The sequence below is a fragment of the Coregonus lavaretus genome (assembly GCF_964263955.1).
Source record: "Coregonus lavaretus genome assembly, chromosome: 12".
In the NCBI taxonomy this organism is placed as follows: domain Eukaryota; kingdom Metazoa; phylum Chordata; class Actinopteri; order Salmoniformes; family Salmonidae; genus Coregonus; species Coregonus lavaretus.
The window spans coordinates 21,896,686-21,923,857 of NC_139999.1; the positions used below are offsets into that span (position 1 = coordinate 21,896,686).

At 43.2% G+C, this 27,172-nt stretch overlaps 1 protein-coding gene across 1 annotated transcript in view; it reads left to right on the top strand.

Moving 5' to 3' along the window:
- The window catches only part of LOC311138402 (succinate--CoA ligase [GDP-forming] subunit beta, mitochondrial), a 102,697-nt gene that overhangs the window by 5,711 nt on the left and 69,814 nt on the right, over positions 1-27,172 (top strand). The window contains exon 2 of the mRNA XM_084173072.1: positions 14,095-14,236. Within this exon, the coding sequence (XP_084029198.1) occupies positions 14,095-14,236 (142 nt within the window). The remainder of the gene's footprint in view (positions 1-14,094; positions 14,237-27,172) is intronic.

The following is a 27,172-nucleotide window of genomic DNA, read 5'->3' on the forward strand; positions in this document are numbered from 1 at the left end:
TTGTCAATAACAATGCGCAGGAAATCGCAATATTTCAGATGGATGGTGTATGGGGGAGATAGAGGGATAGGGGTGTTTTCTTCTCATAAATCAAATCTCCTGAATTCTTGTCTGCACAGTGAGATAATCCTCCAGCTGTTTTTCACTGTCGCTGAACCGTGCTTAATTTGTAAACGTTTGCCACGTTCTTTAAGGTGTCACAGTTCTCTGGCCCCGTAGTGCTGCAGCCCAGCATCAGTTTGAGTGGGAAACGGCAGGGAGAGAGGAGCTCAATGAGAGACCGTCCTGAATATTTTAGCATGTGGGTGGGGGCTGCGACGACTCTGGTTGCTGGAACTTCAAACGACAGGCGGCTTCCCCATCTGTCTACAGCAAGAACACATTTACATTTCCTCCCTGCGAGGGATACAGTACACCAAGTTAGCTATAACTGGATTTAAATATCATTTCGCCAAGGTTAATAGCCATTTCTGTAGCTCATAAGAGGTGTTTAGGCTTTTTCAATAATTTAGAAGGGCTGCGATCATTCTGAATTTGGCAGCCTCCAAAGCAAGAATGTAATGAATGAATGCACACATCAACCCAGTCAATTCAGTTATTTTCTACTGATGATAATTTGGTTGGGAGATGCTGGGAAACGGCAGCAGTTGAAATGGAAGGATGAAGAGCAGTATTGTAAGCACCTTTTTTAAGGATATAGGCTACTCTAGGGCATTGACCTTCACTAGGCCTAGCCTATGTAGCCTTTTCCTCTTGTAACAGGAGTCAAATGTTCACACTTCCGTAGCGCCCAGGTCCTGCACAAGTCATTCCAGTATGATAGGAGTTCACTTTGACAGATGGAGCATCCACACCTCCCTCCTCAGTCTTATCTTCCCTCTAGACCTGACACCTGCAATTACGTCACCCTATGACGTCTCTTATTAGCTGTGATAATTGCTAACTGTCCTATCTGTGGAGACCCAGAGACTTGGGTTTGTTCTGCAGCAGATTAGGCCCTCCCGTCCCTCATATTGCAGATGAAGCAAATCTGTGATCTAAATCCTGTAGCCATGCTCCACTGCTCCTGCCTCCTCATTCTTCCCCTCTCTACCACAGCACTGCTCCCACCCCAAACAGGCAGACGTTATGGTTCGCGCCCTCCACCACGGCCTAATGGAGCCTACTCCAGATCTGCTCTAACTCCCCTCATGGCCGGGGCATGACCTTGGCTTACACAGGCCAAGGACTTCCACTACAGCTCTCTAGAAGAGGGTAGGAGGCAAAGATGAGAGAAAGTGAGATAGGACAGTGGTGATTCTATCAGTTTTGGCTTAAAGCATGAACACTTCCCTGAAAATTGAAATGGAATCCATTATCACCCTATTGAAAGGGGAGTGTCTGTCATCAACATTTAATTAGTCCATTAATCTGTTTTTTCAGAATAAATACTGATCTGAATTAGGCTCCTAATGCTTCATCGTGCGTGATTTTACTACATGGTTGGTTTTATGTGGGGAGTTACAGATGATTCACATTGGCCTGTTGATGCTGGAAATTCAAATCATTCTGCCTTTCTGCCCCCATTTCCTTAAGTGTAGGGTATGTGTCGCCACCATCATTGCTAACTAGCATGCAGTGGCTGTCTAATTACAATACAGCTCATCTTTATGAGTCATAACTAATAGCAAACTGCCTCCTCATTAGCTGGAAAACATTTAACTGCAATCAGGACATACAATGGTTTTTATAACAAGTCAGTGTTTACCGACATTTTGGGCTCTGCTCTTGTAAATGGATCAGGATTCCAATCCTCTTTAAACTCTACCCGGATGGTTAGCTAAATGGAGGCAAAGGGCCCGTGTTCAAAACCTGAATAGGAACCAATCAATTAGGTACAATTGGCAAACTGGCAATGTGTTAATTTCTTAAACATTTTGATAATGCCCCTTAGGAGAATTCCAGTTAATTAACTGGGAGACCATCCATTGGCGCTAATTAGCCAGAGTCATTTCAAAGGGTTAGGGTCTGGCCATGACTAGTAATGAGGATTTTAACCCTGGGAGACGTCTGGGGACACCACTGTATTAGAAGAGATTCAGAGCTGTAGACACATCCTCTGTAAGCTATCTGGCTGGCTCTAAATCCATTTCAGAAGAGGAGAGAGAGAATAGCCGAAACATGATATAGTACAACCTTTTTAGGGGTTTTTGTTTAACAAAGATATAAAAACATGAATGAGTATGCACTTTTTTTGTGTAGCATGTAGACCCGGTGTTGAACAAAGTAGTGTGGCTGAAGGCAGAGTCTTACATTTTGGTGAGACCTCCTTTAGTGGACATGAATGGAAATATTAAATCAAAATCCTATTGTTTAAAGACCATTTAGTTGCAAGATGTCCTCATTCCTCTCATTAGGTGTTGTGTTTTGGCTATAGCCTGCTGTACTGTACAACTAGGCCATCTCTTCCCTTCACCCCAAAAAATAGTCATTTAGGAGACCTTGAAAGTGTTTATCATTTCAAATAGTTTTTTGGAGAAAAGAGACGCCTTGACTAGACTCCCATAAGCTCCTCTTCCTATTCCCAAAGCTATGCCGGGTCCATGCAGATTTGCTCATGAATATGCTTGTTAAAAAATGTGTATTCCCTTGTGGTGGAAAGCAGCTGCGGTTTTTGTTTTCTGCAAGGACTCTTATAGGAATCAATCCCCTATCGACTTATTGAGTTTCTCTCTCTGTGCTCCTAATGGAGGGGCACTATGTCCAGCCTCTGAGACATGCTAATGATGATAGCCTTCCCTGAGAGGTTCAGAGCACAGGGCCATTGAAGGGCCATATTCATTCTTTACTGCTTTAATGCAGCCGTTGGCCCTTAATGGAGCATGCCAGAGGCTTGTTTTTTTATTCATACATCGAAAAAGTTCAACATAAGCACTCCATGAAATAATACCTCTAGATTTTGCGTCTGAAGAGTGAATGAGTGATGATGTTGGCCTCTGTCCAGGTGTCCTAATAAAGTATTGGTTTTCCTCCCTGCCGTTTGCATGGGCTCTTCACCCCATCCATCACCAGAGTTCTGTTCTAGAAATGTCGTGCTGTGTTGTGTGTCTGGTAACGTTCCTTCGTTTCTGTGTGCTATTGCTACATGCAGGATTTCCCTCCCCTCAATCAAAGCATGGCCTAAACTAGGGAAATAGCTCAGGCCTAGCCTACTTCATGAGACGTAGCCTACTTGACGAGGCCTTAAGGCCATTTTGTGGATTAGAAAGTGATGTGAGCTATCAGTGGAGTGCTCCTGTTCTATATAGTAGGCCTAGAATATACACTGAGTATACCAAACATTAGGAACGCCTTCCTCATATTGAATTGCACTCGGGGCATGGACTCTACAAGGTGTCAAGTGTTTCACAGGGATGCTGGCCCATGTTGACCCCAATGCTTCCCACAGTTGTGTCAAGTTGGCTGGATGTCCTTTGGGTGGTGGACCATTCTTGATACACACGGGAAACTGTGGAGGGTGAAAAACCCAGCAGCGTTGCAGTTCTTGACACAAACCGGTGCCCCTGGCACTTACTACCATACTCCGTTTAAAGTTTGCTGAACCACTGCCATTTTGTGCCACTTGAAAGTAAGAGCTGAGGGTGCTTCTGAGTCTGCTTAAAGCCATATGCCAGTTCTGAGGTAGGAGTAGTGTGCTTGCTGCCCTGACTCTGTCCTTTCACGCCACTCCTTGGTGGTGCATCTGTGACACTGCACAATTTAATGCAGCTGCTGCCACAGCACTGTCCTCTGCTCTCTGCCTTTGTATGGGGACAGACAGACCGACAGACTAACTCTGGGTGCGTTACAGAGAGGAGCCGTATGGACCGCTGCAACACATGCTTCACTCAGCACATTTGGGTGCTTTAGGCATTTTGTTGGTTAATTATATTCATTTTTGAATGTCAGTTTCTTTTAATGACTTTGGTAACTTACAGTATGCGTTGTTGCATTTTTCCCCCGGTTGTGGCATAACTTAGAGCATAGGGCCGAGGCCCATATCATATTCATTCACTTTTAGGCTTTATATTCAGGTTGTTTGATTGGCTGTTTGATGATCGAGGATAAAATGTTGATATTCTAGTAGTCAAAAGATTGTCAAAAAACAGTCTGAAAGAAGAAGTTATAGCCTATATATTGGGGTCGGCTATGAGCTTAAAGTAAAAAAGGGTAATCTTTGTATCTTGAAGTGCTTTGCTCTGACATTTTGTGATCACTGGCTGAATGTCAAGATTTTAGCTGTAAGCCTGCTGAAAGCAAAAATCTCCCTCACAGAATATCGTGGTGCTTCAGTAGTCTTTACTTTTATTGGTACTTTTTTCTCTCGCTTGAACTTGGTGGCGAGATCTTTTGCTGTACAATTTCTGCTCATACTTTGGTGTGAAGACCAATGTTGATGGTCAGACAGGGACAGTGTTTGATAAAGGAATTATTTTGTTACGGTATTTGTCCACAAGAGATTAGCCTAAACCTAATTGATCCAAAACCTCCAGCATAAAAAAAACAACTAGAAACCCTATTGGCTATGTTAATGGAGACCTGTGAAGTGTCTAGTCACTGCCTGGCTATAGCCTATTGAGTAAAAGACTGAGGAGAGAGCACTAAATGTGTTCACTGATGCATATCCTCTGAGGTTAAGTTTCTCCCGCTCTAATTTCCAGTGACAGAGTTATGGCCTTTCATGTTTTATGGCTCCACCGCTCAGGAACATTGTCTTTTTTTCATTTTCACAATGAATGAGACCTTGGTCGTGTCCGAATACCCATACTAGAGTACTACATACAGTGCATTTGGAAAGTATTCAGACCCCTTACCTTTTTCCACATTTTGTTATGTTACAGCCTTATTCTAAAATTGATAAAATTAATTTTTTTACTCATCAATCTACACACAATACCCCATAATGACAAAGTGAAAACAGGTTTTTAGAAATCTCAGCCAATGTATTAAAAATAAAAAACAGAAAAACATTATTTACATAAGTATTCAGACCCTTTGCTATGAGACTCGAAATTGAGCTGCGGTGCATCCTGTTTCCATTGATCATCCTTGAGATGATTCTACAACTTGATTGGAGTCCACTCGTGGTAAATTCAATTGATTGAACATGATTTGGAAAAGGCACACATCTGTTTAAGGTCCCACAGTTAACAGTGCATGTCAGAGCAAAAACCAAGCCATAAGGTCGAAGGAATTGTCCGTAGAGCTCCGAGACAGGATTGTGTCGAGGCACAGATCTGGGGAAGGGTACCAAAAAATATCTGCAGCATTGAAGGTCCTGAAGAACACAGTGGCCTCCATCATTCTTAAATGGAAGAAGTTTGGAACCACCAAGAGTCTTTCTAGAGCTGGCCGCCCGGCCAAACTGCGCAATCGGGGGAGAAGGGCCTTGGTCAGGGAGGTGACCGAGAACCCGATGATCACTCTGACAGAGGTCTAGAGTTCCTCTGTGGAGATGGGAGAACCTTCCAGAAGGACAACCATCTCTGCAGCACTCCAACAATCAGGCCTTTATGGTAGAGTGGCCAGACGGAAGCCACTCCTCAGTAAAAGGCACATGACAGCCCGCTTGGAGTTTGCCAAAAGGCACCTAAAGGACTCTGACCATGAGAAACAAGATTCTCTGGTCTGATGAAACCAAGATTGAACTCTTTGGCCTGAATGCCAAGCGTCACGTCTGGAGGAAACCTGGCACCATCCCTATGGTGAAGCATGGTGGTGGCAGCATCATGCTGTGGGGATGTTTTTTCAGAGGCATGGACTGGGAGACTAGTCAGGATCGAGGGAAAGATGAACGGAGCAAAGTACAGAGATCCTTGATGAAAACCTGCTCCAGAGGGACAACTACCCTAAGCACACAGCCAAGACAACAATGGAGTGGCTTCGGGACAAGTCTCTGAATGTCCTTGAGTGGCTCGGCCAGAGCCTGGACTTGATACTGATTTGAACATCTCTGGAGAGACCTGAAAATAGCTGTGCAGCGACGCTCCCCATCCAATCTGACAGAGCTTGAGAGGCTCTGCAGAGAAGAATGGGAGAAACTCCCCAAATACAGGCGTGCCATGCTTGTAGCGTCATACCCAAGAAGGCTCAAGTCTGTAATCACTGCCAAAGGTGCTTCAACAAAGTACTGAGTAAAGGGTCTGAATACTTATGTAAATGAGTTATTTCTGTTTTTTATACATTTGCAAAAATATAATAATCTGTTTTTGCTTCGTCATTATGGGGTATTGTGTGTAGATTGAGGAGGAAAAACTATTTAATCCATTTTAGAATAAGGCTTGTAACATAACAAAATGTGGAAAAATTCAAGGGGTCTGAATACTTTCCGAATGCACTGTACTTAAACTGCATACTATTTACTCATCTTACGTACCATTTAGTAAAAAGTATGCCACGGCCGCAACGCAGTAGTGGCTCCTGATTGGCTGAATAGGTTTGGCGGGGCCGAGTGCGGGTGGGTTTTTCCAAAATCAAGAAATGCATTGCATTAACCTGCTTGATAATAGCTAATTTCCAATTTGATTAATTTGTCTTAACTCTGAATAGAATAGGAATGGAGTTATAGGCCTACTCAGGCTGGTTATAGGCAGCCTATCACATTCCACCTATACCGTAGCCCATCTATCCTATTTAAAAAAGGACTGAAGACAGAAACAGATAATTTGGTTCCATTAAAACATATTTATTAGTGAAACCAAAATGCTGTTATATATGAAATCAAATAGCCTATTACACACAACAAAACTTTTCAAATATTCAAATCAAAAGGCTATTACACAGAAAACCATGAAAAGAACTCGGGCCTATCACTCTCAGCCCACCTCTTCCAATGCATTGTGGAAAAGTATGCCTTGAATTCTACTAGATGAAGAGCCGAAATTAGTATACTATTAAACATGACATTTTTGCATACTGAGAATGCGTCATGCGTGATTGCGTTGTTTCCCCCCTATTCGTTGATTTCGGGTGCGCATCCCCCATATCTAATTGATCAGCTGTTGTCAAAGCCTAAATGAGTATGACATCCGGGCATTTAAAGTATACTCAATTTTCTAAATGTCGCATATTATTAAACTTAAAAAAAAAAATGTATTAAACTTTCTCAAACCATCTCTCTCTCCACTCTCTCCTGTTTCTCTTTTCTCTCATCCGCCTCTCTCTCTCTCTCTCTATCCAACTATCTCTCTCTCTCTCCCATTTTCTCCCACTCTCTGCCTCAGTGGGTAGAGGCTAGATGTGAGTAGTGTGTGGATGTGTGCGTTCCATCTCTGTGAGTAGTGTGTGGATGTGTGTTCCTTCTCTGTGAGTAGTGTGTGGATGTGTGCGTTCCATCTCTGTGAGTAGTGTGTGGATGTGTGCGTTCCATCTCTGTGAGTAGTGTGTGGATGTGTGCGTTCCATCTCTGTGAGTAGTGTGTGGATGTGTGCGTTCCATCTCTGTGAGTAGTGTGTGGATGTGTGCGTTCCATCTCTGTGAGTAGTGTGTGGATGTGTGCGTTCCATCTCTGTGAGTAGTGTGTGGATGTGTGCGTTCCATCTCTGTGAGTAGTGTGTGGATGTGTGCGTTCCATCTCTGTGAGTAGTGTGTGGATGTGTGCGTTCCATCTCTGTGAGTAGTGTGTGGATGTGTGCGTTCCATCTCTGTGAGTAGTGTGTGGATGTGTGCGTTCCTTCTCTGTGAGTAGTGTGTGGATGTGTGCGTTCCATCTCTGTGAGTAGTGTGTGGATGTGTGCGTTCCATCTCTGTGAGTAGTGTGTGGATGTGTGCGTTCCTTCTCTGTGAGTAGTGTGTGGATGTGTGCGTTCCATCTCTGTGAGTAGTGTGTGGATGTGTGCGTTCCATCTCTGTGAGTAGTGTGTGTGTGTTTGGGCCCTAACTATGACCTTCCTTTGCCTGATAAGTAGGAGTATATAGGACTGTGTGTCAGTTTGTGTACATGTGTGCGCAGGCTGCTGGTATTTAATAGCGCCTGGTAGGTTGTCTCTAGAGCACTGATGAAGATAATTACTGTAGAGCGAGTGTCTCTGGGGAGGGCAGCCTCCTGCATGCAAATCCTCCACTTACTTCTCTCTCTCCTGGGGCAGGCCTGCAACACACTCACAACTCACTCCCCTACTACCACCACCCTACATGATTTAGCCTACACATGACTTAGCGCTGATTTAACAACTTTGACTTAGCAGTGACTTGACAATGACTTAGCTGTGACTTACAGCACTTTACTGCCAAAGTCAAACAGGAAATTAAATAGAATTAAAGAAAGGGAATCCTGCAAAAGCTCAAACACATGTGCCAGAGAATAGGAATGGCAAACATATAAACGCTCTCACGCTGTGTTGTCACCATACCAGTATTGCGATACTAGGACGTAAGGAAACAACCATTTCTTGAGAAAAACAGTTCTAATGTTGGAAAAAACAGCCTTATGTTTTCACGCTGAGTCACTGTTATGATGAGTTCTCTGGTATCAAGGAATTCAGGATGCAAGAATATAATTAAACACTTTGATGGAGAGTTGATACAATGTATTTAATATACGGTACCGGATTCAACATAACAAGTTGCACGTGAATTGCCCCTTGCTATTTGAATGATAGACACAGAAAATCTCTCTAATGGAATCTCTGCTTGCTTTGCAAGCTAATTCTATCCAACAGTTGCCAACCATTATTGGGTGTCAATCCCAGCTACAATAGTATCATCTTGCCCCCAGTCAGGATATTCCATCACGTACCCATTCTAAGATTAACACCAGTGTGGCTGGGTAAAGTGTGGCTTTAGTCCTTCCTTGGTATTACATTGGTATGTTGGTCTCTCAGTCAGTGTACTGGGGATAAAGTGCTGTTGGCGTCCCACTCCTCTATTGTTTGTCACAAGGTAACTGTGAGTGCCTGGAGGGACACCGCCAGCCCCACTTTGCGTTCAGCAGCTGTTATTTTAGGATATTTTCTCCTTTTCTCCTCCCTTTTCTCCCTGTTTGGTGACAGAGAGGAGTCTGAAGTGTTTTCTGCTCCCCCCTCCAACTGTTCACTAGGTACACTACATCTGCTTTATTTAAGGTGGTGTTTTTCAAGTTAGAAAATAACTTTTTTTCTCCTCAGCAGACTTTGTCAGAACTTGTCAGGTCAGATTAATATTGAGCTCCACTGGTTTTATTGTGCCATCCCATGCTAGCCTGTTAAAGATCTACTCAATGTGTGAAGAACTCTCAAGGCGAGGTTAGCTCTGAAAAGCAGCCCATTCCATCCTAAAGAAGTCTCCTTTCTGTTGAGTCCTCAGAGACCCAACACCACTTCTCCTTTTACAATGTTATTATTTTTAAGAGGCAGGTATTATTAGGCCTCAACACAGTAGGCTCTTTCTGCTGACTTCATAACACTCAGCGTGTGCACTTGCTATAATATAACACACACACACACAGGGCTCTACAGTACGACCATTTTACTCACATATGCGCAACCTGGAATTTTCATGTGCTCCTACATTTCTTTGTGTGCGCATTTTTTGTGTGCTCCGTGTAGCAAAGGTCAGCGCAGAGCCCTGACACACACACACACACACACACACACACACACACACACACACACACACACACACCAGGGTTTCCGTTATCCTGTGTTTTTTGTTTTTATAGAAAAATACGATAAATAAAATGGGCACCGGCCAAGAAGAAGAAAAATCCCATAGCGAAATAATGCTTTTTAGCCTATTCATTGATGTAAATACATTTGACCGGTCATGCTTATCGGTCTATAGGTTAATTTGCATCATTTTGTGGAATTAAATTGGCCCGTGTGTATATTGGTTATGTATCTTATTTATCACACACATACAGCATACAGATACATAGCCATTGAGCGGTAAATCTGTCAGACAGCGTGAGAGCTGCTGCTACAGCATCTCAAACAGCAGATGCATACAGTACATAGGCAATGGAAGGCAGGCTTCATCAGCGCACCACACACCACTTTGCAATGAGCTGGAGGCAGTATGCATTTTGAAAACATAGACTTAACTGTTGGAAACCTGAATGTTTTACTACATATTATGAGGCATGTCTTACCTTGCTTCAAAGTAGCCTAGCCAAAATCAGACCTTATCCGTGGAAGCAGTTATTTTGTTTAAATTTGCTTTCATTGTCCAGTAGCCAAAGCCACAATCCTAGTCATATTAACAACCCATGCTAGTTGTTGCATATTAGATCTCCCCTCTTTCTACGTTTCTAACGGATATTTTCATTTCCGTCACATAAAACCACTGGCTTTTGACAACAGTGTTTTCACGCTAATTGCATTATGGAACGAACATTCGCTCGTAGCTTACTGCCTTGTGCGCATTGCTGCGCTAATAATGTTAATAAATACGTTTATCAACATTTTGAGCTAAATGTTCTGATCTGTTGTATGAGCCTCATTGCTTTTTAACGTTTTTGGGATGTAGCCTAGGCCTACTGGTTGGATGAATTTGGGATCTATCGTCCCATAACTGTCCCAGAGTCAGTTTGGAATAGGCTATTTCTTTCTCGACAAGCTGACCAATAGAATAGGTAAACTTTTCTACTATGGGCGATAGTAGATTGACATAGGCTAGTGATTTTGCTGTTCGTTATTTGTCTTGTTGGCTGTGGAAAACTAAATGTGGGCATTGGAATTCGGTAGGAAGGACCACACATTGTTGCATCCTCGACTTGCATGTTCTGTTAAAATGAATTACCATAATCTAAATGTGATTTTTGCCATTCTTAGCACTATGGGTGGACGCCCTAATAAGGTTACGCACCCAATGCATATGGGTTCGGTACATTTCTCAAATGTCCAGTAAATTAAAATGGTGCCGGTCAACACTTTCCTAATGTAAACCCTGACGTGCGCGCACACACACACACACACACACACACACAGCTAGTGTTCAGACTACAAGGTGACTGTTAGAGGAGGGAAGTGTAGGGAGTCCCAGAGAACCTCACACTAGTCCAATAAGGAAAGGACAGGAAACTTGTTTCTGCTTGCCTCGTGGAGCTTTGGGACATGTTCCGCTAAAGTGAACTGGACATGAGAGAGAGAGAAGGCACGTGGCACCTTTAAACAAGAACATGGGCCAGACATTCACAACACACAACTCACCCACTCACTCTAACACACAACACTGTGCCCCCACTCACTTTATAACATGCAACATCTAGCACTACTAGATGAGGAACCATCCATCAGACTGAATACTGGTTGTTGCTGTGTTTCTAAAAATACCCCAGAGAAGACTCATGAGAGGGTCTGCTCTGCTCTGTCTGTGGCTTTCAATAACTTAAGTGTGGGTGAATGCACTGCCCAAATTAGGGCAACAGAAGGGTTTTGAATGGAGGCCGTGTAAGCGAAAATAAATTCATATTAAATGCTTTTGTGAGGCTGTATAAAAATCTGATGCCCTGCCATTGATCTGTTATACTCCAGTGAGACAGACTGTCTGGCCATCATGATTGTAGGATGGGGCATAGTGCCACTGCCATGGGAACTGATGTGTGGTCTTGTTTCACACTAGAACGTCTGACACCCCCTTCAAAGAAATAAAACATAGGCATACATGTGAAACTCACTTCCTTCCAGGCAGAGCCACAGGAAATGACCCACATATGCCCCTCATTATTCAGTGATGTGAGGGAGACCAATCAGCATAATGCTGTACCTTCTATGGAAGCTTGGCTTTTCTGCCCTAATGAAGTCTCCAGTGCTCCTTACCTGGAAGGTGGTAGCAGTGAACAATGCATGCTAATACTATACTACGCCGTCGCAGAAAGGTAAGGTTACTCTTAACATGATTCATGCTTTAGCCATGAATCATGCCGTTGACCAGAGAGGGCTACGGATGATGTACCTTCTATGAATGCACCTATATGCTACCCTTTTCTTCATAAACGACTTTGAAATCAAAACTAATTGAATGGATAACTAGAAAGGTAGATTTTAACATATTGATTTCAATAAGCCTTACTGTAGGCTAAGTTATTGATGTTCCCTCTACCATGTAGACTATAGCCTACTCTAGATGAGTATAGACAGAGTGGGTTTGGGCTTGTTTCCTTGCTCACTTTTTGGAGGTTAAGCAGGGTCAGAGTTCCTCCCCTCAGCGACGTGGCCTAGTGCTCTCAGCCCGTATCCCCATTTTCTCTTTTCTCATGAATGATGGAGAGCTCCCAGGCAGCTCTGTTTTGAGAGCTTGGCATTGTCAGACCACTTTCACCACTAAGTCAGATGGCAGAAGCCCCTCCCCTCCCACCCCTCATCTGCATCAGCCTTCAGCCAACCCTTCCTTGTCAGGATACCTTTTTTAATGGCTGTCTGAAATATGGCTTGTTTGATCAGCCCCCCAGACTTTGTTGCACTTGAGTAGGCCTTCATTATTCATCATCAGGTCTTGTAGTGGATCAGGACAGGATTACACCTTCTGGTCCACACACAAGCGCTTAAGCAGAGACAGAATAAGTTATTAATAAATTATTTATAATTTGCACAAATAACCTTGAGTCTTGGAGATGATGCACAGTATGGTTTGCTGTTTTTCCAGAGGCAGAATATCTGTCATGTAACTCCTGCAATGCAGAAGTTGCCTATAGGCTAGGCTATGCTTGAGTCCTCCTATCAGCAGAGGAATGTAACCACAATTACCCGCTCCATGACCAAGATACTTGACTCTACACAGTCGTGTCTTTTAATGTCACAATTAAGAATTGCAGCAGCCTATAACATTGTTAAGGAAAACAGACTGACTGCACTGTGAATGCACACACTCAGGGTAATGGGCCGACCTGACAACACTAAGGGAGTCTAACCTTAACACAAGTGTCTCACATTAAAACCCAATGTCTTTTTAATAGTGCCAACAGCTGGAGCTGACAGCCTTGCTGCATTTGCTGACTGAGAAAACAGTTTTAATACAGCCTAGGCCTGTCTGCCTGTCTCATTATGGGGGAAAGAGAGGGGGATGGAGAGGGGGAAAGGAAAAAGGGAGGTGGAGAGGGGGCAAGACTGAGAGATGGAAAGGGAATGAGTGCACTCTGGAGAACTGAATGTGAGTAAGACTTAATCAGAAACACCTGCACTTCAGGTATGGCTATTCCTCTAACCGAGAGTCAGTCAAACCTTGATAAACATCTGGGCTGTATTGATCATTCCTGAACATAACTAGATGGTCAAACAGCGGCTTGTGCAGTGTAAAGCCATCTTTGCGCATGTCGGCTTAATTTAAAACTTGTCGTAGAGGAATGACATTTTCAGGCTGGCACCAAGGATACCAACATGCCTGTCAATCTCACCTGGCTCAAAGTTGAGAGGTTGACTGCATCACTATTGGTCTTTGTGCAAGGTGTTGATGTGTTGAAGGTACCGAACTGTCTGTTCAAGCAGTTGGCACACAGTTTGGACGGCCACTCATCGGTACAAGACATGCACAGTCCCGAGGTCCAGAACAGAGGCTGGGAAACGCACAGTATTAAGTAGAGCCATGACTACATGACTCTGCCACCCCAGGTAAGCTAGTAATAAAACTAGATAAAAAAAAGAGAACTACACCATACGTCACAACGGGGACTGTGAAGAAACACAAAGACATTTGTATGTTTTTTTGTATTGTATTATGTAGTGATATGTGATACGTGGTTGTCTCGCCTGGCTGTCTTGAGATGGATTCACTGGCTGTGGGTTGCTCTGGATGCTAAATGACTATATTTGTAATGTAAATGTAGTGCTATGCACAATATGATGTATTTTATTTGTTGTGTTTTGATTCCTGTTTGGACCGCAGGAAGAGAAGCAACTGCCTCAGCGGCAGCTAATTGGGGATCCTAATAAATACTACTACGAATCACAGAAAACCTGTTTAGTGTTTGTCCCTAGTAGTACTCTCTTTCAGGGGCATAGAAAACCAAGTTGTATTGTCATTATATTCAAGTCGTCATCAACAGCTGCGTTACCTGATTTTGGATTCCTAGTGTTTAGCTAGTTACTTCTTCAGTGAAATACTTGGTTACTTTATTAGAAAATGTCAACCATTCTCTCTCTGTCTCTCTCGCTCTGTCTGCAGTGTGCACGGCTGAGTTCCAGGCGATGGCTGAACCTGCAGGAGTACCAGAGCAAGAAGCTGATGCAGGAGAGCGGGGTGACAGTCCAGCGCTTCTACGTGGCTGACAATGCCCCCGACGCCCTGCAGGCTGCCAAGAGACTCAGTGAGTGGCCATCACACTAACACTGCAGAGTACTGACACTGCCATTCACACTAGAACTATATGTACAATATACTCTTGGCCTGCATAAAGCCAAGGTTAAAGGAGTGGCATTTATTTTGTATATCAAACAAAACCTGTGTAGATTGTGGTGTTTCTGTACTGCAGTTTGTTTGAGAAGTGTCCTGACACTGTGACTCTGTTACAGCTCTCTTTACATAGCAATCCCCCGCCAGCCCTCTTCCAGACGTGCAAATTGCTGTGGTTCAACCTGTCTGAAGTGTTATCGAGTTTAATTGTGTTTGTGTGAGGTGTGTTTGGGAGCGGGGCCCACGGTGATCATGCAGGCTTGATTCTCATCACCCCACTCAACCATGTTAAATTTTTTCCCCCACTTTCTCTTTTCAGTTTCTCTTTCACTCTATCTCTCGGTCTGTTTTTTATCTCTCTCTCTCTCACACACACACACACACACACACACACACACACACACACGATTTATAATTCATTGTCCTTGACAGCCCATCTCTAGCACATTGTTGTTGGCCAGTGAGATGTTGGGCGCAAAGGGCCTGCCTGGGGTGTTCTCAGTGGCTTGGCGTTGATGCAGGCCAAGATAAACGGAGGAGGAGGTGTTATATCTCTCAGTGACAGCCCCAGTCATGCTCTCGAAGCGCTGAGAGAGGGGGCCAGCCGGTTGGACAGGGCCCAGATACTGAGCCCTCGGCAGACCTCCTACTCTAGCCAGACCCTTTGGCTGCTGTAATCTCTGGTTATCTCTACCAACACAATGGGCTGTCCTGCTGTCTTATAGTGGCTCTATAGCTCTCTCTCTCTCTCTGTGTGGGCCTGTGAGGCCTCAGTGGATTTGTGTCCAACTGCTCTTGGCTCAGTTTAAAAGTGAGTGAGTGGCTACTGATGCCTCATTAGTGCATATACACAGTTTGTGCACTATGTTGTGTGTGTTACACTCCCTGGCCAACTCGGGTCATGTGAGTGGACGTGTGTAAGAGAGAAGCTTTCTCTTTAATGTGCTTATTTTAGTTGGAATATGTACTGAGCTGCCCTGCTCCCTGTAGACAGAGAGCAAGTCTGTGTGAGTCTCTAGCTCCAGACTCAGAGCCCAGTATCAGGGTCCCTCTGGAGAGGACCAGGGGTTCAGCAGCACCATGGGGAGTGGAGGTGACCAAGCACTGTGAGCCCTGACGCACACGCATACTCTCACTCCCCAACACCCTCCCCTCTGTCGGGCTTACTTACCCATGAAGCAGTGGACCTGACGGCTCATTTGGAGCTGGGCTATCTGGAGGTCCACTCATGTACAACCGAGTAGAGAGACTCTCTTTAAAGTGGATGATGATTGATTGTGGCATTTACCATTTAGGATAAATAACTTAGGTGCTTTTCATCTTGGATTTGAATCAGCAACTGCTTTTAAAAGATTAAAGCAGCGGTTATGGATTTCTGATGTGTCATAACGATTGCCATATCCATGTTTTGGAGCGAGGGGACTGAACAGGGAGTAACACAGATGGGCAAACCATAACTAGCCTATTGCTCACGTAAAGTAGACACATTTATTGGCCCCCTCACTGGGACTGCTGAGTACTGGATGACTAAAGCACCTCTGTGTTCCAGAGGGTCACTGTGTGACTGACTGACACAATGACTCCTGCCCGCTCAGAGCAAATGACCCAGCAGCACCTGTCCCAAACACAGCCCTGGGGGGCTGTAGATTTTAAAAGCCCTCTGCACTGGTCAGTAATCTAACTGTCACAGAAAGGCAGCTCTAACGTGGCCCTCATCAGTCACATTGTGCATGCGCGCCAGGGTTTCTGTTAGCTGGTAATAGCTGGCTTTTGCCCCCAAAAAATAAATGAAAAGATGATAAATAAAATTGGCGCCGGCCAATTGTCCCCCCCAAAAATAATAATAATCCCATTGCGAAATAATGCATTTTAGCCTATTAATTGATTTGAAATACCAGTCGATGTAGTGTGAGAACTGCTGATACAGCTCAAACCGCTGTTTGTTGCTGCTGAAGTGTTTTAATAAGCCTAATCATTGCGCAATAATTCTAAAGGCAATCTCGTGAAGAAAAAAAACAATGGCCACGATTAAAAAGATACAATTTTATGAACATTTTTCTACGTACTATGAGGCATGTCTAACCTTGCTTGAAAGTATCCTAGCCAAAATCCAATCAAACGTGCAGGCAATTATTTTATAAAGACTTCAATATGGCATTGAAACCAGTAGGCTTTTTCTCTCGTTCTATTGGTTTTCAAATCAGCTTGCTTTCATTGTCCAGTAGCCAAAGGCACAATCCTAGTCATATTAGCATCCCATGCTAGTTGTTGCATATTTAGACCTCCCCTCTTTCTAAACCGCTCACAATAGTGTTTTCCCGCTAATTGCATTATGGAAGTTACATTCACACATAGCCTACTGCCTTGTGTGCATTGCTGTGCTTATAATGTGAAGAAATAATAGTTTATCAACATTTTATGCTAAACGTTCTGATCTGTTGCATTGCTTTTGAACGTTTTTGGGATGTAGCCTAGGCATACTGGTTGTATGAATTTGGGATCTGTCAATTTGGGATCTGGGGGGCTGTCATCCCATAACTGTCCCAGAGTCTGTTTGGAATAGGCTATTTCTTTCTCTCACAGAACGACAAGCTGACCAATAGAATAGGTAAACTTTTCTACTATGGGGGATAGTAGATTGACATAGGCTAGTGATTTTGCTGGTCGTTACTCGTCTTGTTGGCTGAGGAAAAATACATGTGGACAGTTATTCTAACATAGGCGGCGTGTGGGTTTCAAGTTTGGGGAAGCTAATTTTCACCATAAAAATGCACCTTTTGTAATAAAGCATAGTCTGCTATTCCTAATGTGATGATTTAGATTGGATAGTCATTTAGGCTAATAATATAACTCGATCAGTGTTCGCAAAAAAGACTTAGGCTATATCAGAGCCTACTTTTCTTCTCTTTCTTTGCACAGGAAAATGTTGGATTGCATGAAATGCCTTTTTATAAACACATTTCATGCAATTCTACTACACTTTATATGACTAGAGACGTTAGCAGACAATTTTTTTTTTATACGACATGGTAGCCTAATGTACTGACAAACAGATTCATACAAATTACATTGTCTAATCCATATATTAAGCCTATGAAAAGTGGAGACACAAATACAAAATGAATGTCCAAAAACAAACAAAAGTGCCACTAACCTAATGATAAAGACAGTGAATATACACACTCAACGGGGATATGGCCAATGTTCTCCGCTGGTGCCAATAAGATACTTTTTGTTAAGTTGAGAATTTTGATAACTAGAAGACGGGTTGGTTTCTTTTAATTTTCTTCTCATTACAGCAATAGCCATTTGTTTTCCAGGTTTTCCACGATTGTACTTTTTGATATTGCGATATGCCTGGCTGGGTCGCTCTGCTTTTCACTGACAGTTGCAACTCAACAATCATCTTTTTTTTAAAAGAAGCTAATGATCCTCTGTGGCCAAATCATTCTTTCTGCTGTAGTAGCCTATTTTGAATGATTTTATTTATTTATGTATAGGAAGGAGTAAGCTAATTAGGCTATATAATTTTGGCAATTTTAATTCAATTTACTTTAGGGAAAGCTTTCCTAATGGAAACCCTGGTGTGTGTGTGGGTGGGTGTGTGCGTCACTGTGATTACACTGCCTAGGCCTTGCCACCATGCCTATCAACCACATCCCAACAATAAAACGTTAGCATTAGAGTATGCAGCAGTCATGCGCTGATTGGGAAATGGAGTGAACTTTGCTAGCTTACGCTGCGTGTCTCAATAAAAATGAAAAATGTATGCACTCACGAACTGTAAGTCGCTCTGGATAAGAGCGTCTGCTAAATGACTAAAATGTAAATCAACCCAGAGGGGGTTTTGACACATCTAGCAATGCAGTGCCCCACAGTGTGCTGATGAAATGTCTCTCCTTTGAAAACCTATAAGATGTTTGTGAATTTGAGAAGGGGCTGTCTTATTTTTGGGCATTTCTCCTCTGCAGAGAAGAATAGTCTGAACACCTTATCAACAATCATATTCAGTGTCAGTCAATGGAAGGCAGAGCTGCTTTCCCCTCAACAGGGATGCTATCAAACACACTAGATATGGATTCAGCTTTTGAATATAGCCAGTCTGGCATTTAACCATTTTGAGATATGATAGCAGCTCATGTAATGAATAAAGATTATTTTTTATTTTGATCGTTGCCCAAGCCCCTCCAGCCATCTAAACACAAAGACAGACAAAAGCACCCCCTGCACACACACACACACTCACACACACCTGTCCCAAGCAACCAATGAGCGTGTGATTATTTGAGCCACTTTGTATATCACAACCCTGTTGACGGATGCATCTGCTGAGTAAATCTTGATGGATTTTCACTCCTAAATTCACTATTATACTTTTTTTTTTTTTTTCTCCTGCTTCTCCGGGAGCCTTCACACCTGCCAGGCTTTCTGTCTGAGCAGTGATCGACAGACCAGAGATTGAAAAACATTTGCTCTGATTCTGTCTTCTCCACATGTTGAGCTTGTTTGATGAATGAAAGCAACATGCATTTTTTTACATGCACGCACACACAGATGGTCACATTCTTTCTCTCACCACAAATCACATGTTTTGCTCCAGTTTCCATTCCATTCAATGTGCAGTATAAGGTTTATTTTCACATTTAAAAGGGTACCTCCATACATACAGTATATTGGCCCACACAACATACTGTGTCTTGAATCCAAAATGATTGAACCCAATTCCTTAATAGGTGTATGATTAATGTGACATACAGGAATATTTACCGGTATACACTACATTAGGAACGTCTATTATGCTAGAGCTCTTATAATGCTGTCTCCATAGGCCCAGGTTAAAGACGGCTTGTGGGATCCTATAGGCTTTGTGTGTTTCCTTACTAATGGCTGTATGTTAGCTCAGCAACATACAGCCATCTGTCATATCAGCACTGTTGTCATATTCAACACTTTCAGTACATCCTGCCAAATAAAGTCGAGCACTCCAGGTGTTCTGTCTCTCTTTCTCTCCTGTTCCCTTTTCTCCCCCTCTCTCATTCGGTTTCTGTCACTTTTCCTCATTGGTTTCAGCTGTCTTCTCACTCTTTTTTTTCCCTCTCTCTTTCTCCACTTCTACCATTTTCTCCCTCTCCTTGCTTCTTGGGTCATGTTTAAAGTTATTCAGAATAGACAGACCGGTAGAATAACAATTAGCAGAGGCAGGAATGATTTAATTCATTTCTCACAGATATGAATATTCAGTGTAAACAGTGCAGCTTTATTCATGAGTCAAATCTCATGTGCTTATTAGAGGGATTGTTGGTTTGACATGTCAGCGCACAGCATAATATTGAGATGGCCTGACATTAGGCTAACCCTTTGATGCAGGTATGAGTGTAGACTTCAACACTCATTCCTGCTTTGCTCCTCGCAATGGCCGCCACTGCCCACCAGTCCACCCATTATCAAGTATGAGTAACTGCATACGTGGAGTGTGTCTGAAAGTGGGTGTTGCGAAATAAGTGGGAGGATCAACATAAGTGGGTGTATGGAAACATAAGTGAATTGGGCAGATTGGTTGCCACTCAAGACCGTTTTGCGTGGCTGCTTGCCACTTCCTTGTAGCATTTTAGCTAAGCTGGTTAGGCAGGTTAGGATAATTAATGTGGGAAGTTAGGAGAATTAACGTGGCAGGAGAATTAACGTGGCAGGAGAATTAACGTGGCAGGAGAATTAACGTGGCAGGTTAGGAGAATTAACGTGGCAGGTAAGGATAATGAGGTTGAGGTTAGGGAAACGGTTAGGCTTAGCTAAAATGTAACATGCATCCATGCAAAACGGTCGAATGGCAAACAATCTGCCCAATTTAACTGTTAGGTTTCCATACACCCACTTATGTTGATCCTCCCACTTATTTCGCAATGCCCACTTTCAGACACACTCCATACATGCAGTTATCCATGACTCCCCACTATGCCTTCATTGGCTTGAATGGGGACGCCTGTTTTATTCATTCTACTTCTATGGCAGCACATGCAAGGTTTCTTTCACAATTCTATATATTTTTTTTATGGGGATGCTTTTCAGCGGCAGGGACTGGGAGACTGGTAAGGATAGAGGGAACAATGAATAGAGCAAAATACAGGCAAATCCTTGATGAGAACCTGCTTCAGAGTGCAAACGACCTTAGACTGGGGTGAAGATTTACATTCCAAAAGGACAATGACCCCAAGCATACAGCCGAAGCAACGCTGGAATGGCTTCAGAACAAGAATGTGAATGTCCTTGAGTGGCCCTGCCAAAGCCCACACTTGAATCCCAAAGAAAATCTATGGAAAGACTTAAAGATTGCTGTTCACCACCACTCCCCATCTAACTTAACAGAGCTTGAGAAAATCTGCAAGGAAGAATGGGAGAAAATCCCCAAATCCAGATGTGCAAAGCTGATACAGACATACGCAAGACGACTCAAAGCTGTATATTCGCCGCCAAAGGTGCTTTTATAATGTGAATACTTATGTAAATGAGATATTTATTTATTTCATTTTCAATACATTTCTAAAAACATGTTTTCACTTTGTCATTATGGGTTATTGTGTGTAGATGGGTGAGAGAAAAAATAAATGTAATCCACATTGAATTCTGTAACACAACACAATGTGGAATAAGTCAATTAGAATGAATACTTTCTGAAGGCACTTTATTTTTGTTGCTATTCGAACGGTTATTAAGGTGACCGCGGTCATTTGGCTGGCCAAATGCCATCATCCAAACTTCCATTACCATCACAACCCTAGTCAGAGCCTAACCTAACATAGCAGGCGGAGTTCCCACTTCCGTTTTTCAGGGGAAATAGAAGTTAGGTTGAAAATACTGTATCCCTGAAAACCAGTTAGTGTTTTCTGGCAACTCCACATAGGCTAGTCAGATCCTGCCTCAAGTACAGTGCATTCGGAAAGTATTCAGACCCCTTGACTTTTTCCACATTTTGTTACGTTACAGCCTTATTCTAAAATTGATTAAATAGTCCCCCCCCCCTCATAAATCTACACACAATACCCCAAAATGACAAAGAAACAACAGGTTTTTAGAAATGTTTGCTAAAAATGTAAAATAAAACAAATATTTCACCTTTACATAAGTATTCAGACCCTTTACTCAGTACTTTGTTGAAGCACCTTTGGCAGCGATTACAGCCTCAAGTATTCTTCGGTATGACGCTACAAGCTTGGCACACCTGTATTTGGGGAGTTTCTCCCATTTTTCTCTGCAGATCCTCTCAAGCTCTGTCAGGTTGGATGGGGAGTGTCGCTGCACAGCTATTTTCAGGTCTCTCCAGAGATGTTAGATCGGGTTCAAGTCCGGGCTCTGGCTGGGCCACTCAAGGACATTCAGAGACTTGTTTCGAAGCCACTACTGCGTTGTCTTGGCTGTGTGCTTAGGGTCGTTGTCCTGTTGGAAGGTGAACCTTCGCCCCAGTCTGAGGTCCTGAGCACTCTGGAGCTTGTTTTCATCAAGGATCTCTGTACTTTGCTCTGCTCACCTTTCCCTCGATCCTGGCTAGTCTCCCAGTCCCTGCCGCTGAAAAACATCCCCACAGCATGATGCTGCCAACGTAGGGATGGTGCCAGGTTTCCTCCAGACATGACGCTTGGCATTTAGGACAAAGAATTCAATCTTGGTTTTATCAGACCAGAGAATCTTGTTTCTCATGATCTGAGAGTCCTTTAGGTGCCTTTTGGCAAACTCCAAGTGAGCTGTCATGTGCATTTACTGAGGAGTGGCTTCCATCTGGCCACTCTACCATAAAGGCCTGATTGTTGGAGTGCTGCAGAGATGGTTGTCCTTCTGGAAGGTTCTCCCATCTCCACAGAGGAACTCTGGAGCTCTGTCAGTGACCATCAGGTTCTTGGTCAGCTCCCTGACCAAGGCCCTTCTCCCCCGATTGCTAGCAAAGGGTCTGAATACTTATGTAAATAAGGTATTTATATTTTTTATTAATGCAAAATAAAAAAAATAAAGGTTTAAGAATAAGGCTCCACAAAATGTGGAGAAGGGGTCTGAATACTTTCCGAATGCACTGTATGTCTTTTAAAGGAGTAGAATGCATACTTTTTTGACCGCCTGCTATTACACCACTCTGTGTAAAACTTAGTGGCATAAAATACAAAGCCCCCCACTGAGTAGTTTTACTGTAACCAGTGCATTCCATGATGTAAGTGGTCCAAGACTAATGGACCACTGTGATAAAGAGGTGGTCTGTCTGATACTGTGTTTGACCACGACAGCCTTGCTGAATCCAGTGCTGATGGTCCAGTACTATAAAAGAGGCTCCTGGTGTCCTCCTGGGCCTCCCATGTCTCTTGCTGGTTGGCTGGCAGCAGGGCAGCGTTTACACCTCTGAATGGCGCTGGCGTCTGAGATCATCTGGAGCGTAGCATATGCTTCTCTCCTGAGCCACCATTCCGCCGAGCTTGTACCATATGTCAACCCCTCCTTCCTCAGCCATGCGTGACGTGTACTCACGTTCTTTCCTGTCTCTACCTCCCCGTTATTCAGTGTTAAACATAACTGTGCAAACAACTGCTGTGTTTTTTTCGCTTCTATTTATTTCCACAAGGGCCTTTGTTTGATATCATATCTCCCTGGTGGGAATGGAGGAGTGTCTTTTTGAAAGTGTGTCGCTGGCATGTAGGCCTAGATGTTGTATGTCAGCTGGTCTCACTTGTTCTGTCTGTGGAGAGATGAAAGACCTGAGGACAGGATGAGGGTTTGTTTTCTTCTCGTGTTTCCAACTTCATTTTGTACTCAACATAGCATTAACATGGCCACCAAACTGTTTTGTGTTGAGTTGTGCAAATGCGCGCCGTGAGAATATATCGGTATGTTGTTTATACCAAGCGTGTGTGCAATGTTCCTGTGTTTGTATAGCACCCACTGTCTTTCATTAAAGTGCAACTGCAGCCAGCTACAATAAGCAAACCTGCTCAGGCCTCTGAATCACTAATAGAATGTGTGAGTGAGCACTGTGAGGGAAGGCCAAACAAAAAGCTATCGCTGTTAGTACGGAAATCTGTGAGTTTATGGATCATAAAGGGTTGTAATCATATCTCTGATTTGTGTTTCTGCGGTAAAACAATCAGAATGCCTCTCAAATAATTTTGTAAATACATTCTGAGGAATATGAGCTGTGTTTCAGGGACCTCACAAATCAAAATGTAATTTTGGACTCGTGACAGCTGGGCTGTATTGATATTGCGGGAGGCACATTACCGTTACTCACGCTTTAGGCCCTGCTGCGTCGCCTCGCCAACGCGCCCAAAACTTGTTCAGGCTGAAGGTATGGCGCCATTATTTTGGTAATGTTGCCTCTAAATTGCATGTTTTATTAGGGCTATTCCATGCTCCATTCAGCAGTAAATTTGTTAGAAGAAATACAATGTGTTTTTTTTCTTCTGTCTCAGTTGTGCATTCGTTCCAGTTTTCAAAATTCCTGTGTCTGGATTGCTTCATACTGTGGGGCCCATTCTCATTCCATTCTATTACACCACACTCCATTTGATAATGATGCTTTTTCCACCAATGAATGGAAATGACTTGGGACAAGGCCTGCATTCTAGCCATGCTAAAACAAACAGGAGTAGGACTAGATGTAGGACTACCTCAGCATACGTAGTTAAATAAATCCCATCAAGTTTAGAAGTAGCCTCGTTAATTGATTAACGTCATACAGTATGATGTCTTGAGCATCTAGTGAGCCATCAGATTCAGTGCAACCCTCGTCTCGACTGAGTGAGGGACTTGGAGAAGACTGGAATCTGAGCACTTGGTGTGATGGAACTGTTTGATAAGGTGTAGCTTTTCTGACTCTTCTCTGAGGTAAATGGAATCACAGCCATGCTCAATACTGAAAAACCTCAGATATTGTGCTGTTCTGAGAGGCTTGGGGAGAGCTGGGGAGAGATGGAGAGAGATGGGGAGAAAAAGGGCGGGCAGGCAGCATTGAGGAGGATTTTGATTGACATGGACATGAATGTTGGCAGCTAGAAGACTACTCTTGAGGGCAGATAAAGATGGCGGCAGTGGTTTTGGGTCACAGGCAGCCAGCAAGCATCTAATACTCTGGCTGGCATAGACTCAATCAGGGTTTCCCTGCCCTAAGACGAGTGTGTATGTGGTGGTGGACACACACTGTTTCTGTAAATGAGAAAATAGAGTCAGCAAGTGGATTGCATGAGGAATTGTACTGCTATAATGTGCAATATGGATAACACTTTACTGTAGGTGTCCTTATGCATGCATTCATAACGTCTTTATAACAGCTATATAAAACATTATTTGTCTTAAGCTGTCAAATTGTCATAACAGTTATGATATTATAAAACAAGTTATGTTATAGATGTGTTGTCATATGCTCTAATATCAACTGTTAATAAGGACTGCTATTACATAGTCTGCATGACAACTTATGTGATGTTAGTACATTCTACATAAGTCTACATACAAGATGTTATAACAGGGTATTATTTCATTTACCAACCACTTTGTCACATTATTACATTGAATGGAATGACACTTGAAACCCTACCTCTTTAAGGAATACCTGGAATAGTATAACAGTAATCCTTCTACCCCCCCCCCCCCCCACCCCCACCCCCCCTAAGTTGAATGCACCAATTTGTAAGTCGCTCTGGATAAGAGCGTCTGCTAAATTACTTAAATGTAAATATGTCCTTATAGTGTGCACATACACCTTCAGTAAAGTTACATTAATTTGAGGTGTTATAAAATAGTTATGAATGTGTTTATACCACAGAATGAGTTGAAAGTACTACAAAACTAAACCATTCATAAAATCTCCAGGAAACATGGGAAAAGGGGAGGACAGATGTATTTGATTATTTATTTAGGTGCCATGTGTCAAACTGCAAGCAGGCTGTCATGTGCCTTTTACTGAGGAGTGGCTTCCATCTGGCGTCTCTACCATAAATACCTGATTGGTGGAGTGCTGCAGTGATGGTTGTCCTTCTGGAAGGTTCTCCCATCTCCACAGAGGAACTCTGGAGCTCTGTCAGAGTGACCATCGGGTTGTTGGTCACCTCCCTGACAAAGGCCCTTCTCTAGGAAGAGTCTTGGTGGTTCCAAACTTCTTCCGTTTAAGAATGATGGAGGCCACTGTGTTCTTGGGGACCTTCAATGCTGCAGAAATGTTTTGGTACCCTTCCCCAGATCTGTGACTTGACACAATCCTGTCTCTGAGCTCTACGGACAATTCCTTCGACCTCATGGCTTGGTTTTTGCTCTGACATGCACTGTCAACTGTGGGACCTTTATATAGACAGGAGTGTGCCTTTCCAAATCATGTCCAATCAATTGAATTTACCACAGGTGGACTCCAATCAAGTTGTAGAAACATCTCAAGGAAGATCAATGGAAACAGGATGCACCTGAGCTCAATTACGAGTCTCATAGCAAAGGGTCTGAGGTATTTCAGTTTTTTGCCAAAATGTCTAAAAACCTGCTTTCGCTTTGTCATTAAGGGTATTGTGTGTAGATTGATGAGGAACTCAATTAATTTAATCCATTTTAGAATAATGCTGTAACGTAACAATGTGGAAAAAGTGAAGTGGTCTGAATTTTTTCAGAATGCACTATATATCTCATTTAGCAGACACTTTTATCCAAAGCGACTTAGTCATGCGTGCATCTCTCTCTCTCTCTCCCGCACACACACACACACACACACACACACACACACACACACACACTACACTTATTAATTGTGTCGGTCTGTGTAATGTGATGTTCTCTCAGAGAAACGACGTGGTCTAAGGCGATAGCCACAGATAATGATGATCCTCTGTCCGTCCTACAATGTAGCTCCTCTTCTCTGTGGAATCAAAGATGGGTATACTTTTATCCAAAGCGACTTAGTCATGCGTGCATCTCTCTCTCCGGCGCACACACACTAATGTCAATGTGCTGTGTTATTGCATCAAGTACACAAAGTTATCTGGGAGATTTTTGTTCACTAATGCAGTGATCGGAGACATTCACTTAATTTCAATAGGATAAGAATGGCGCCGGAGGGGATGGCTGCCGTTTTACGGGCTCCTGACCAATTGTGCTATGTTGTTATTTTTTGCACAGTTTTGTAACTTTTTTTGTTCATAATGTTTGCCATCATTTCCAATGACTGAAAAGAGCTTCTGGACATCAGAAAACCGATCACTCACCTCAATCTGGACGTGTCTTTAACAACAGCTGGTGCGCAATCTTTAATATTAATGAAGTCTCTAGGTATTGCTCGCCTGAGTTAGAGTACCTCATGATAAGCTGTAGACCACACTATCTACGAAGCGAGTTTTCATCTATACTCTTCGTAGCTGACTATTTACCACCACAAACCGATGCTGGCACTAAGACCGCACTCAACGAGCTGTATACGGCCTTAAGCAAACAAGAAAATACTCATCCAGAGGCAGCGCTCCTACTGGCCGGGGATTTAATGGAGGAAAACTGAAATCCGTTTGCCCTAATATCTACCAGCATGTCACGTGCAACTAGGGGGGAAACAACTCTAGATCACCTTCATTCTATCCTCTTGATTCCTGCTTAAAAGCAAAAACTCATACAGGAAGTACCAGTGACTCGCTCAATACGGAAGTGGTCAGATGACGCGGATGCTACGCTACAGGACTGTTTTGCTAGCACAGACTGGAATATGTTCCGGGATTCATCCATTGGCATTGAGGAGTATACCACCTCAGTCACCGGCTCTCCGTAGCCGACGTGAGCAAGACCTTTAAACAGGTCAACATTCACAAGGCCGCGGGGCCAGACGCATTACCAGGGCGTATACTCAGAGCAT